The 14,031-nt window shown below is 36.1% G+C and overlaps 1 protein-coding gene across 1 annotated transcript; it reads right to left on the bottom strand.

Moving 5' to 3' along the window:
• Window positions 1-332: 332 nt before the first annotated feature.
• Window positions 333-4,211, bottom strand: LOC131068959 (cyclin-dependent kinase B1-1). The gene is made up of 8 exons (XM_058004250.2): window positions 3,901-4,211; window positions 2,131-2,272; window positions 1,770-1,831; window positions 1,547-1,658; window positions 1,219-1,312; window positions 1,061-1,130; window positions 818-956; window positions 333-677 (listed from the first exon to the last, which is right to left on the bottom strand). The coding sequence occupies exons 1-8, from the start codon at window positions 4,185-4,187 to the stop codon at window positions 585-587; spliced, it is 999 nt and encodes a 332-aa protein (XP_057860233.2). The 5' UTR covers window positions 4,188-4,211; the 3' UTR covers window positions 333-584.
• Window positions 4,212-14,031: the final 9,820 nt, after the last annotated feature.

Here is a 14,031-nt window from a genome sequence, read left to right as displayed (position 1 = left end):
CTTTCGTTTAGACAAATTTTAGAGACACTTGAGCATATCATGAACCATATATTCTCCATAAAATATTTAGACTTTTCCTACTTTGTCCTTTTAATGAAACAGGGATTCTCAATAAGAAAAAGACAGAAGAGTTAATTTTCAGCAGAACGGATAATATATTAATAATTATGGATTCAAAGAATGCATAAAAGACACACTTCCCAAGTATGGGAATATTGAAATTCAGATATAAGCTCCTTCCATGGTTGCTCCATTTGCTCCATTAAATATTTAGACTTTTCCTACTTTGTCCTTTTAATGAAACAGGGATTCTCAATAAGAAAAAGACAGGATTAATTTTCAGCAGAACGGATAATATATTAATAATTATGGATTCAAAGAATGCATAAAAGACACACTTCCCAAGTATGGGAATATTGAAATTCAGATATAAGCTCCTTCCATGGTTGCTCCATTTGTCCAGACAAACAAATTTCAGTTCAGAGACCCATGTACCCCATCCACCCCACTAACCAACACTTGCTGTGTACATACTAATTGTTTCTATGAAAATTGGGCATTTTCAGAAACCCCCTGGCTTAAATTCAGAATTGAGATTTGTCAAGATCATCAAAATAAGGATGCTGCATTGCCTTTTTGGCTGAGATTCTCTTGGATGGCTCATAAATCAACATTTTCTGCAAGAAGACACCAATCAATTTTTAGTAGTTTACTTGCAAATATGCAAAGTGAAAATAGATGGAAATGAAATGAAAATTGAAGTCAAATAAGATGGAAACAAAATGAAAATAATGGAAGGTAGATGGAAGACACTTACAGACAACAAATCTACACCATTTGGTTCCAAATCAGGAACAGCGAGGCTTAAATCTTGTTGCTTCCATTGAGGATAGGCATGCCAGTCTCTCAACTTAGTCACTCCTGGCCATACATCTTCATTTGGAGTTCCAAGATACCTATTGCACACAACAGCCCTCTCAATGAGATTATGAAGGCCTTGCAAAAGAAAACGTCATGAGCTCTTTGGTTTCCATGATTAAGAAACAGATTTAGGACACACCTGAAAATATGAAGAAGTTGTTGCAGTTCTGAATCTCCCTGAAAGAGAGCGTGCATTCTGGACATTTCAGCTGCAAAACAATGAATTTGATATTCTCAGAGAATTTCAGTATAAGAGGACACACAGAGCTGAAACAAATAAGGACCAAAGAAAATTACCAAAAATACACCCAACGGACCACATGTCAACAGGTGTGGAATAGTGAGTGGTTCCCAAGAGCACTTCAGGTGCTCTATACCAGAGAGTTACAATCTGCATCAAGAATCATAAATAAGTTGATTCAACGCTAATAGCCACCAACAGAATTTAAAAAGCTTCAGCATGAAAAATAATTTGAAATACATCTGGACCAGAAATTAATGTTCTGGGAAAAATAATTCTACCTAATGAATTCAACCAGTTGTTATCTACTACATAAATATACTGCAGTTATCAACTCAAATTGGTTATAAATTTCAATATTTTTATATGAGATCAAATTTTTACCTCATGGGTGTACTTTTTGATAGGAATGGTGAACGCCCTTCCCAATCCAAGATCCGCAACTTTAACCAAACCCTTTTCTTTATCCACAAGCAAATTGTGAGGCTTCAAGTCTCTGAAAACCAAAATAACCAACATCAATAATATGCAACAAGGCAAGGAAAACCAACAGTCTATAAAACCACCCTAAAATTGTACAATACATATTAGGCGGGTGAAAGTTCACCTATGCATTACACCACGACTGTGGCAAAAAGCAACTCCCTTACATATCTGGTACATGAAGCTCTGCAAAGCAATAATTAAACATACTGATTACAATAATCAAAATAAGTTGGCTTAAAATGAAATATTAAAAAAGAAAACACATTAATTCAATAATTTCAGATTCAAGGCTATTCCCGAAACAGGCCATTTCTTCATTGGGGAGATTTCCTATGTTAGCAAATGTAAGTTATTTCAATCTAGCATATGTCATTCTCATCACAAGGTGCCTGACATGTGCTGAAACAAGAGCTTTGCCTATTAAAATTTGAACATTACAAATAAAAGGGACTATCATTTTCCACATCGTTGCAGAAGCTAACCTTCATTAGCTTGGGAGGCATTTTAGTCTGTGAGCGGCGAAAAGTATCAATGTATTTCTTTAGGTCAGAGTCCATGTATTCAAAAACCAAGTAGAGAAGGGACTTTCCAGTTTTGCTTTCAGTATGCTCCACATCCAGCAGCCTGCACAAAGGTTCCAGTCAGCCAAATAGGATGCACTAAATTCAAAACCTGATGCAATCACTTCCCATATAAATCTACGGATTCTGAGATCAGTTATGCATTCAGCATCTAATGTTTCCGAGAAAGCACATATATTGCGGTGTTACACACAAACAGGCTTATTCAATGCGTTAAATTCAAAACAGGCTCATTCCACATTCTAAGGATCGTGTGAAAGCATGTATATGGCACTTTTGCAGCACTTCAACAAAACAGAAGGATAACCCAAACCTAGAGCCAGATGCGAGATGGATAGATGGATGTATACACAACTAAATTACCCCTCCCTTACCCTTTTCAATGAAAAGAAATTAATGAACTTTCCCACAAATCTGAAGGATGCTAGGGTTATGTGCACATAAAGATGCACATTGAGTGTCTCTCCAAAGCATGCACACACATTCTAACCAATTTTAGACACAAAACTTTAGGTTGGCATAATCCCAAAAATGTCCTATTCGATTTTTCACACAAAACTAGAATGTTTAAACTTTAAACCCAAAAGACGTTTTAATTACGTTTCAAGGAAAAAGGCCACAAATATATTCACCACAGAGTGAATTATCTATACATTACCATGCACACATACCAGACACATAGGGTGCATATGCAAAGAGGCCATATCCAAATTACAATAGATCAATTAAAGACAGCATATATGCACTATCGACCTGCTTCTCACCCGTCATTTTAAAATCCAAACAATCCAGGCACATATGATGGTTATACGCATTGAATATATTCCCACTTCCCTTGAATACATTGAAGATACAAGAACAATAAAAAATGCACATTCTACAAACCAGGTCTAAACCCAAAACAGAGATAGACAACAGGACAAATATACATAGAGGCCATACATACAAATCGAATATAACTCGACCTTAAAATTAACACGAAAATCCAAAGAAAGCGTATATGCTACATCGTGCAGATTTTTCACAGCGCCCTAAGCACAAAACAAATCCAGACACAAACAAACATAGTAAAGATATACACAGAAGCCACATACAACCTCAGTATGCTACATTCTACGGGACACTGGCTTAAACCCAAAACATAGCCAGGGATGACTGCAGACAGAGGCCATTTACACTGATTTGAGTTTCTCTTGTGGGGTTCCATAGAGAATATGTACCTATTTTGACAAAATCCCCTAAAATCCGAAACAAAGCTAGGGATGAGTGCACACAAGGAAATGAGATAGAATATGATCATATTTCATTGACACAGGAACCAGACACATTTATTTAAAACTTACCCTTCTCAAACGATTTGGGTTTCCATAGAGCACACATATCTACTATACCCTTTTTTCGGACAATACCCTAGACCTAAAACAGAGTCCAGACATATAAGCAAAAGTAGGTAATATACACTTTAGGCATACCAGACAACTTGAAGATCATACAAATATGGAACATATACATATTTATTCAAAACTTATCAAACCCTTATCAAACCCTTTGGGTATTCATAGAGCGCACATATGTATTCTATACCCATTTTTCAGACAATACCCTAGACCTAAAACAGAGCCCAGACACATGAGCACACACTAGTAAGTGATATACACACTGGGTATATACCTTACAACATGAAGATCCTGTGAAAGCATCTGCAGAAGGGAGATCTCACGAAGGGCAGTGGGAGGGACGCCTTCCTCATCAGATTCGAGCCTGGTCTTCTTGAGGGCTACCAATTGCCCAGTCTTCCTGTCCTTGGCCTTGTATACCTTGCCATATGTTCCTTCTCCAACCTTCTCCAGCTTCTCATACGCATCCATTGCTATCAAATCTAGGTTTCGGAAAAAAATTAAAAATGAACAGCTTGCTTTCAGATGAAAGTTTCGGAGAGCGTTACAACCATCAAGCATGCATCAAGAGAGGGAATCGCTTTGAATAAAAAGACAGGAAATATAGCCGTTTAAGTTGTGCCGCCTCAAACGGTCCAGTTCAAAATATGTTACCGTTTGGAGTAGGATTTGAATATATTAATACTCTCACCCCACTAAATATTAAACTTATAATTCAAGTCCGGTCGCCCGACAAAACATTAAACCTTCAAAAAAACTAAGATAAAATATCATATTGCCAAGTGACATTAGGAGGGAGCCATGTGGATTGAGAACATCGATTACCAATGTTCATAATTGTTTTTTAAGTCTCCTAGGTGAACTTAGAGTTTTATGCCTTGTAGGAATTTGCAATACTTGTTTAAAGAGGGTGGTTTTATTATTATTTTTAATTTATATTTAAAAAGATTAATTAAGAAATATAAAATAATTGTTCTTTTAAGTTTCTAATTTTTAATATATATATTTTTTATGTTATTATAGTCTTAAAAAATCTAGTTTAGTGTATAGGATTATATTTTTACAGATCTATTAGAATATTTTTTCTAAACATATTGTTTTAGGTTTCTTCAATAATATGAATTTAACAAAAATATTATTCTTTTATTTTAAAAATCGTATTTTGTATTATAATGTAAGTTTTATATTCATAGTGAATAGATGTACAAGAATATTTTGCAAAGACAAAAGATACATGTTTTACATTTTTTCCTCTCATTTAGCATGCACTCTTATTCCTTCACTTGATTAAATAATATTATGATCAACTTTGACCAACTATCATGCAAACTATCTTAAATTGTACATCTCATTCCATATTTGACCTTTTCAAAGTCAAACAAGTTCTTGACCCACTTCAATTTCCAACACATTATTTGTGTAATAAAAGTGTCTCAACCTTGTGTTGAAGTAGTACAAGGTTTGTCATGAAATGATAACCTTTCACGAGTGAGAAATGAAGCACAAAAGTATGTCTATCAATACAAAATGAAGAGTGTATAAAATGTACATAGAAGCCTTGCATAATATATAGGCATGGATGAGGAGATGAGAAGGAAGGAGTGAAACACCAACAACCCCCTCTAAAGGTGCAACATTTGTGAGCTCACTTTACAAGTGTGTGAGCAAGTGACAAGTATGCAAGGACACACGTCTCAAGTGATGGGGACACATGTCTCAATAATCCTAAGTAAACTTAAGCTAAGTTTGAATAGGCTGATCTTAGAAAAGTAATAAGATAACTTGTTTGATAGTGACTCTATTTACACTAATAACACCCATTAAGTGCAACTTGGGGAAAAATGTATACATTGATGATGAGTCTTAATTACTAGGCCGTGTTAGGCACTCATATACAAATTTCTCATAAAGTAGAGGGAAATAAAAATCCCTCTCCAACAGATATGATACAAATGTACTAAAATAAAATGTACAAGTGAAGAAGAGCAGTGATAAATGGAGGACTCATGATGACCCCCAAGGACTACTTCTAATATAATGCACAATGAGTGTTTCTCTCGATAAGAGATAAATAAGAGAAAGTCAGATGACCTCCCTAAGAATGAGAAGTAATGAACTTTGTTAGAGGAAATGCTTCCTCCCAAAACTAAGATGAAAAGAGAAATGGTGCAACTTCCGCTAAAAGTGATGTATGTAGTGTTGAAAGATGCTTGGCACTAGATATTGAAGATGATCCACAATTGTTGAACAATATTTCCCCCCTAAGGAAGAAAAAACATAAAAAATATGTGCAAGATGACCTTTCATTCCAAATAGAAATATGCAAGATGTAGAATGAATGTTTCTAAATGTATCATATGATCTAAATACTAATACGATGCCCATGATGTATTTGAATGATGCTCACAAATATTCAAGCCAATGCTGACATGTGACAAATTTTGATAAGATGGATTAGTTACCATAAGAGATTAAAAAATAAGGATAATGGATGTATGGTGATAACTAGATCAATGTGAATCTGATACTACTATAGATGATGTTAGCATAGGCAATGACTGAGTTGGATAGGTCAACTCATGAATATTTGCATAATTTGTCACAATAGTAGTTGATGTAGGCAAGACAACAACAAGAGCAAGAGCAATATCTAAATATGGGTAGACAATAGTGTTGATGTGATTGTTATCAAATAGAAGTCAAAGGTCCTTAATAATGTCTTCAAATCTACAATGCAAGATGTGAGAAATAAGGATAATTATCTTGTAGATACACATCCCAATATATGTTGGATCTAGGAAGATGATAACAATGTCTTGATGAAAAGTACCATTAGAACTTATGGATTAGTTGACTCTAGATTCACATGTAGCAACAAGTGATATGGGAGATAAGTCATCAATGTAAGCCATGCGACTATGTTGTTAATCTCCAAATGATGGTGACGTCTCACAAGATATCTTAGCGAGACCATATGATACTTTTTCATGTGTTGGAATTAGATGATTAGACCTGTAAGACAATACCATGATCAAGAATGGGTTGTTTCATTTCATCAATTTGAAAATGAACGCAATCTTCTATTGTAAGCCTTTTCATCCCACAATATTCATATTTAATTTTCTATTTATTAAGAGGATTACATAGAATATTCAAATGGAAGGGATTTCATGTGCAAGACGTGATCACATAAATCAACAAAATAAATAAAAAAACTTCCAAGTTGCTCCCATTGATTCAAAGAGACTCGCCCAAAAAGATGTGCAAGAGAATTGCAACTTCTATGAAGATTGATGCAGGAGCATCCCTGGTTCATGGCAATCTTGCATCAACCAAAGACATTTTCTTTTTGTTTGCAGTTTCAACATTTCTTTCTGTGTGTCCTGGTTTTGGCTCACCAGATCTTGTGGAGTTGGATTCTACTTGAAGACTTGATCATCTTTCTTATTTCTAGACCGCATCACATTTGGATCATTTTCCACCAAGATATCCCTATTGGTTTCCATGACAGTTTCCTATTACCGGTTGACAGTTTCTTGTTACCGGCCTGGACCTATTTTGGTGATCTATCAGAACCTCTTTCGAAGCTTGCAAAGCCTTGGGTGTTGATTCTGATGTTCCTTGGCGTGTGGCTAACCTTTTCCCATGATGTACGCTTCATCCTTTGGATTTTCTAAAGGAATCTCTTGGTGGAGGCCGACCTCATTGATTTTACATGTTAGGTCTTGTTCTTCGAGTTTTGATCCCTTTTTGGGCTGACTGGATCCTTTGGATCGTATATATAATTGTAATTGCGCATTAGAATGTAATCAATTGAAGAATCAAGTAACGAGATTGAGCGTAGAAGATAGATCTTAAGATTAAAGGTTCTGGTTGTGACCTATTCTATATTTGAGCATGTTCTAGTAGGCCTATGAGCCGGTTATGCTATAACTCAGTTGTTACCAGTTGGTTGTAATCAGTTTTCATGTTATAATACAATATGTTTTGCATTACCTCCATCATATCTTTGTGTTTCAGTTGTGTTACTCTTGTTGACGGGTCCAGATTGATCTCTTTGAGGTCCCTCCTAACTGATGACTGCTTCAAGTGGTATCAGAGCAAGTTTTCATTCTGGAGGTTGCGTGTCCTGAAATTTTTGTTGTAGACTGGTGGATTGTGGATCCGACCTATAGCTGTAGAGGACCGACGTGAACGATGGTGCAAAGAGGAGCTAGGAATGGTGGAGAGTGTGGGAATGCAAACCCTACCGTGATGGAAATGTTGTGAGGTATAGCAGCCCGATTGGAAGCCGTGGAGAGCCCAGAGAAGAGGCCAACATATTGAAGATGTAAGTGAAGATGAAGGAGAAGAAGCCCCGATAGAACAAGTAAACCCACCGGTGGTTGATCCAGATGAGGAAAGGTTTTTGAGGGTTTTGAGTAGGGCGAATACTCAACCTCATTTTACCCCACCGAAATATGATGGGAAGTTGGATTCAAATGAATTGATGGATTGGATCTCAGAGATGGTGAAATATTTTGATTTTGAAAACACTACAGAAGAAAGGAAGGTGAAATATGCATGTACCTAGTTGAAAGATCATGCATCTCTTTGGTGGGAGCATTTGCAAGTTGATAGACAAAGAAGAGTTAAAGAGAAGATTAAGACATGGGATATGATGATTGCTAAGTTGAAATCATAATTTATGCCAGCTGATTATCAAGTGAATCTGTTTCAGAAGTTGCAGAATTCGAGACATAAGGAATCTAGTGTGAAGCAATACACTGAAGCATTTTACAAGTTGAATATTAGATCTAGACATGTTGATGATGAAGTTGAACAAGTTGCAAGATATTTGAATGAATTGCGGATGCCTATACAAGATGAACTTAGTTTGATCAACTTGGAGAGTATTGAAGAGGCTTACCAGTATGCCCTAAAGGCAAAAGATAAGCTAAACAAAAGATATGAGTAGAGGCAGAGAGGCAAAGGTCGAAGGTTTACCGGAGGAAGATTTCAAGGAGGAAGAGGATATACCGAAAGTAGAGGAACCTGTATAGATCAAAACAAGGATAAGGAAGTGAACAAAGAAAGTAATTCATACCAGAAAGATGATAAAAATTTCTACTGGAGGAGAGAACCAGATGGCTACCGGAGTGAGAATTTTGGAAGACAAGACAAGAGAACATTTAGAGGAACTTGCTGTAAGTGTGGAGGAGAAGGACATCGTGCCTTCGAGTGTAAGAAGACAAAGAATACTAAAAGAGCAACAGTGGTGAAAGAAAACCCCATCGGATCAGACAATAACCGGAAGATGGAGAACTGTTGATGATGACAAGAGCTTTGTGTCATATCGGAGGAGATGAAGAGCCCTTGTAGAGGAAAAATTTGTTCAAGACCAGATGTAAGGTATCCAGTAAGTGTTGTAAAGTTGTTATTGATAGTGGTAGTTCAGATAATCTTGTTTCAGAAGAGATGGCGAATAAGTTAATTTTGGAAAGATTGAAACACCCTAAGCCTTATCAGATAGCATGGATTCAGGAGGAACATAAGTTGTTAGTAAGTGAACAATGGTTGGTGAAATTGAAATTTGGGAATTATCATGATGTAGTCTTGTGTGATATTATGCCTATGGATATTTGTAATCTTTTGTTGGGTAGACCTTGGCAGTTTGATAGACATGTTGTACATGATGGGAGGAAGAATACATACACTATTGTGGCCAATGGGATGAAGCAAACCTTGTTGCCTTTGGAGGAACCTTTGAAGAATGAAGTTTGTACGAATGCTAGAATTTGTTTGGTAGATGGAAGGAAATTCCTGGATGGATTGAGATATGAGAAAGTATGTTTTGCCTTAATTCCTAAGAAGATTGAGAAACCAGAACCAGAAGGAGATCAACCAGAAGATATAAAAGATTTGCTGACTGAATATGAAGACATCATTTCAAATAATGTGCCTAATGGATTGCCACCTGTGAGAAGTATCAGTCATTGCATGGACCTGGTTCCTAGAGCTAGTTTACCCAACAAAGTCACACACCGGATGACAATGATAGAGAATGAAGAGCTAAATAGACAAGTGCAGGAGCTGTTGAAGAAAGGTTTGATCAAAGAAAGTTTGGGCCCTTGTGTAGTACTAGCAGTATCAGCACGTAAGAAGAATGGAGAGTGGAGAATGCACCAATTCCCTGGAGCAATAAACAAGATCATAGTGAAATATCGGTTTTCTTTGCCTAAGATGGATGACATAATGGACTGTTTGAGCGGAGCCAAATACTTTACAAAGATAGACTTGAAGAGTGGATATCATCATATCGGGATCAGAGAAGGAGATGAGTGAAAGATAACATTTAAGACAAATGAAGGATTGTATGAATGGTTGGTGATGCCTTTTGGGTTAACTAATGCACAGAGTAATTTCATTAGGTTGATGAATGAGGTATTGAATAAATTCTTGAGTAAGTTTGTTATTGTATATTTGGATGATATTCTGATTTTTAGTAAAACAAAAGAGGAGCATTTGTTGCATTTGAGACAAGTTTTGCAGAGGTTGAGGGAAGAAAAGTTGTTGATAAATCTTAAGAAGTATACTTTTATGAAAGATGAATTAGTCTATTTGGGATTTCTGATATTTGAGGATGGTTTGAAGATGGACCCCAAGAAAGTAAAAGCAATTTTTGAGTGGCCTACACCTGAAAGAATTGGAGAGGTAAGATCATTTCATGGATTGGCTAGTTTCTATCGGAAGTTCATCAGAAATTCCAGTTCACTTTGTAACCCTGTGACTAAGACCATGAGGGGAGATCGAAAGGAATTCAAGTGGACCACTAGAGCAAACAAAATTTTTGAACTATTAAAACGGAAAGTGACTGAGCAACCTGTATTAGCTTTACTGGATTTCAATAGAGTATTTCAAGTGGACTATGATGCAAGTGGAACAACAATAGGAACAGTCTTGAGTCAGGAAGGGAGAGCAGTAACTTATTTCAATGAGAAATTGAATGATGCCCGGAGGAGATATTTAGTGTATGATAGAGAGTTTTATGCCATAGTTCAAGCCTTGAAGAAGTGGAGACATTACCTGTTGCTTAAGGAGTTTGTGTTGTATACAGATCATCAAGCATTGCAGTATTTGAACAATTAGAGTAATTTGAGTCAGAGACATATGAGATAGGTAGAATTTTTGTAGAGTTACACCTTTGTGTTGAAGCATAGAAGTGGGAAATCAAACAAAGTTGCTGATGCATTGAGTAGGAAAAGGAATTTGTTGACAGAGATGAGAGTGACAGGATTAGGATTTGAGGAATTGAAGACCTTGTATGACGATGACCCAGATTTTGTAGAACCTTGGAGAGCATGCAGAGAACCAATTACGATAGATAGAAGCAAGTGGTTGGATTACTTCATTTAGGATGCGATGTTATTTAGAGGAATACAGTTGTGCATACCTAAGAGTTCTATAAGGGAGAATCTGATAAAGGAGAAACACGATGGAGGATTAGTTAGACATTTTGGTATTGACAAAACAGTAGCATTGGTGAGTGAGCATTACTTTTGGTCCCTGATTCATAAGGATGTTAGGAAATATGTGCAAAGTTGTAGAATTTGTCAAGTTGCAAAGGGTAGTAGTTAGAATGTGGGATTGTATAAACCTTTGACAATATCGGTAAGACCTTGGGAGGATATAAGAATGGATTTCATACTTGGATTGCCTAAAACACCGAGAGAGAATGATTCTATATTTGTGGTAGTGGATAGATTCTCGAAGATGGCTCATTTCATACCTTGTAAGAAGACATTAGATGCATTAAATGTAGCAGACCTATTTTTCAAGGAAGTAGTGAGATTGCATGGATTACCTAAGAGCATAGTTTCAGACAAAGACACTAAGTTTGTTGGCTATTTTTGGAGAACACTTTGGAAGAAGATAAAGACAAATTTGAAGTTCAGTTCTACTTTTCATCCACAGACTGATGGACAGACGTAAGTAGTTAACTAGAGCTTAAGAAATTTGTTGAGATGTTTAGTTGGAGATAAAACCAGAAGTTGGGATTTGATTCTTGCACAAGCAAAGTTTGCCTACAATAATTCAGTAAACAAGAGTACCAAAACCTTTTGAGATTGTTATCGGAGTACATACTAGAGGTATATTAGAATTAAGATATATTAGCAATGAAGACCAGAGAAGTTCAGAAGCAGAAGAATTTGCAGATCACATGAAGGACTTACATATTCAAGTTTGGGAACATCTGGAGGACATGAACAACCAGTATAAGGAGAAATCAGATGAGAAGAGGAGACATAAGGAATTTGAAGTTGGTGATGAAGTGATGGTGTATCTGAGAAAATAAATATTCCTGGTTGGAGCTTATAACAAGTTGCAAATGAGAAAGTTTGAACCTTGCAGGATTTTGAGAAAATTCAGTTCTGGGAATGCATATGAAGCGTTGTTACTAGATAGTCTGAGTATTTCACCTGTGTTTAACATTGTAGATCTTCGTCAGTATCATGAACCAGAATTCAGTGAGGACAATATTGTAGACTTGGAGAAACAGTTGCCCCGGAAGGAACTAGATCAGATTGAAGACATGTTGGACAGTAGGATTGAGCATAGTGCCCGGAGCAGTCAGTATAAGGAGTATCTTGTGAAGTGGAAGGATAGACCAGTTGAAGATTCATCTTGGATTCCTTAGGTAGAGGTAGACCGCTTTGGTTTTCCTCTGACCCCAACAAAGTGAGAGGCTCACTTTTTCAATAAGACAAAAGAAGAACATTCTAATTTTCAGTAAGACAAAAGAGGAACATTTGTTACAATTGAGACAAGTTTTGTAGAGGTTGAGGGAAGAAAAGTTGCTGATAAATATTAATAAGTGTACTTTCATGAAGGATGAGTTAGTTATTCAGGATTTGTGATATCTGAGGATGGTTTGAAGATGGACCCTGAGAAAGTAAAAGCAATTGTTGAGTGGCCTACACCTAAAAACATTGGAGAGGTAAGATAATTGTAGACGTATAAAAATGACCATATTCCTAAATGAATATTTAATGTTCATTTTATTCTCATTCCTCTATTTTAGTTAAATCTAATTTAATTAAACCATCCACATTCTTCTATTTAATTAAATAAATTACTCAATTTATTTATTTAAATTCACTTAAGCCCTTTTTATCATTTAATTGAATAAATCATTTTATTTAATTAAATTCCTTCTCTTTACTAACCTTATGACTGAGACCATGAGGGGAGATCAGAAGGAATTCAAGTGGACCACTAGAGCAAACAAAAGTTTTGAACTGATGAAGTAGAAAATGACTGAGCAACCTGTGTTAGCTTTACCAGATTTTAATAAAGTATTTCAAGTGGATTGTGATGTAAGTGGAACAACAATAGGAGCAGTCTTGAGTCAGGAAGGGAGAGCAGTAACTTATTTCAGTGAAAAATTGAATGATGCTCAAATGAGATATTCAGTGTATGATTAGGAGTTTTATGCCATAGTTCAAGCCTTGAAGAAGTGGAGACATTACTTGTTGTCTAAGGAGTTTGTGTTGTATATAGATCATCAAGCTTTGCAGTATTTAAATAGTCAAAGTAAGTTGAATTAGAGACATATGAGATGGGTAGAATTCTTGCAGAGTTACACCTTTGTGTTGAAGCATAGAAGTGGAAAATCTAACAAAGTTGTTGATGCATTGAGTAGGAGAAGGAATTTGCTAACAAAAATGAGAGTGATAGTATTAGGATTTGAAGACCTTGTATGATGATGACCCGGATTTTGCAGAACCTTGGAAAGCATGTAGATAACCGGTTATGGTAGATAGAAACAAGTGGTTGGATTACTTCATTCAAGATGGGATGTTATTCAGAGGAGTTTAGTTGTGCATACCTAAGAGTTCTATGAGGGAGAATCTAATAAAGGAGAAATATAGTGGAGGATTAGCTGGACATTTTGGTATTGACAAAATAGTAGCAATGGTGAGTGAGCAGTACTTTTGACCCCAAATTCATAAGGATGTTAAGAAATATGTGCAAAGTTGTAGAGTTTGTCAAGTTGCAAAGGGTAGTAGTCAGAATGTGGGATTGTATAAACCTTTCATAGTACTAGTAAGACCTTGGGAGGATATAAGCATGGATTTTGTACTTCGATTGCCTAAAACATCGAGAGGAAATGATTCTATATTTTTGGTAGTGGATAGATTCTTGAAGATGGCTCATTTCATACCTTGTAAGAAGACATCAGTTGCATTACATGTAGCAGACCTATTTTTCAAGGAAGTAGTGAGATTGTATGGGTTACCTAAGAGCATAGTTTCATACAAAGACACTAAGTTTGTTTGCTATTTTTGGAGAACACTTTGGAAGAAGATGAAGACAGATTTGAAGTTCAATTCTACTTTTCATCCACAAACTGATGGATAGACAG

This window comes from Cryptomeria japonica, chromosome 7 (genome assembly GCF_030272615.1).
Source record: "Cryptomeria japonica chromosome 7, Sugi_1.0, whole genome shotgun sequence".
In the NCBI taxonomy this organism is placed as follows: Eukaryota; Viridiplantae; Streptophyta; class Pinopsida; order Cupressales; family Cupressaceae; genus Cryptomeria; species Cryptomeria japonica.
This window is presented reverse-complemented; position numbering and strand designations above follow the sequence as displayed.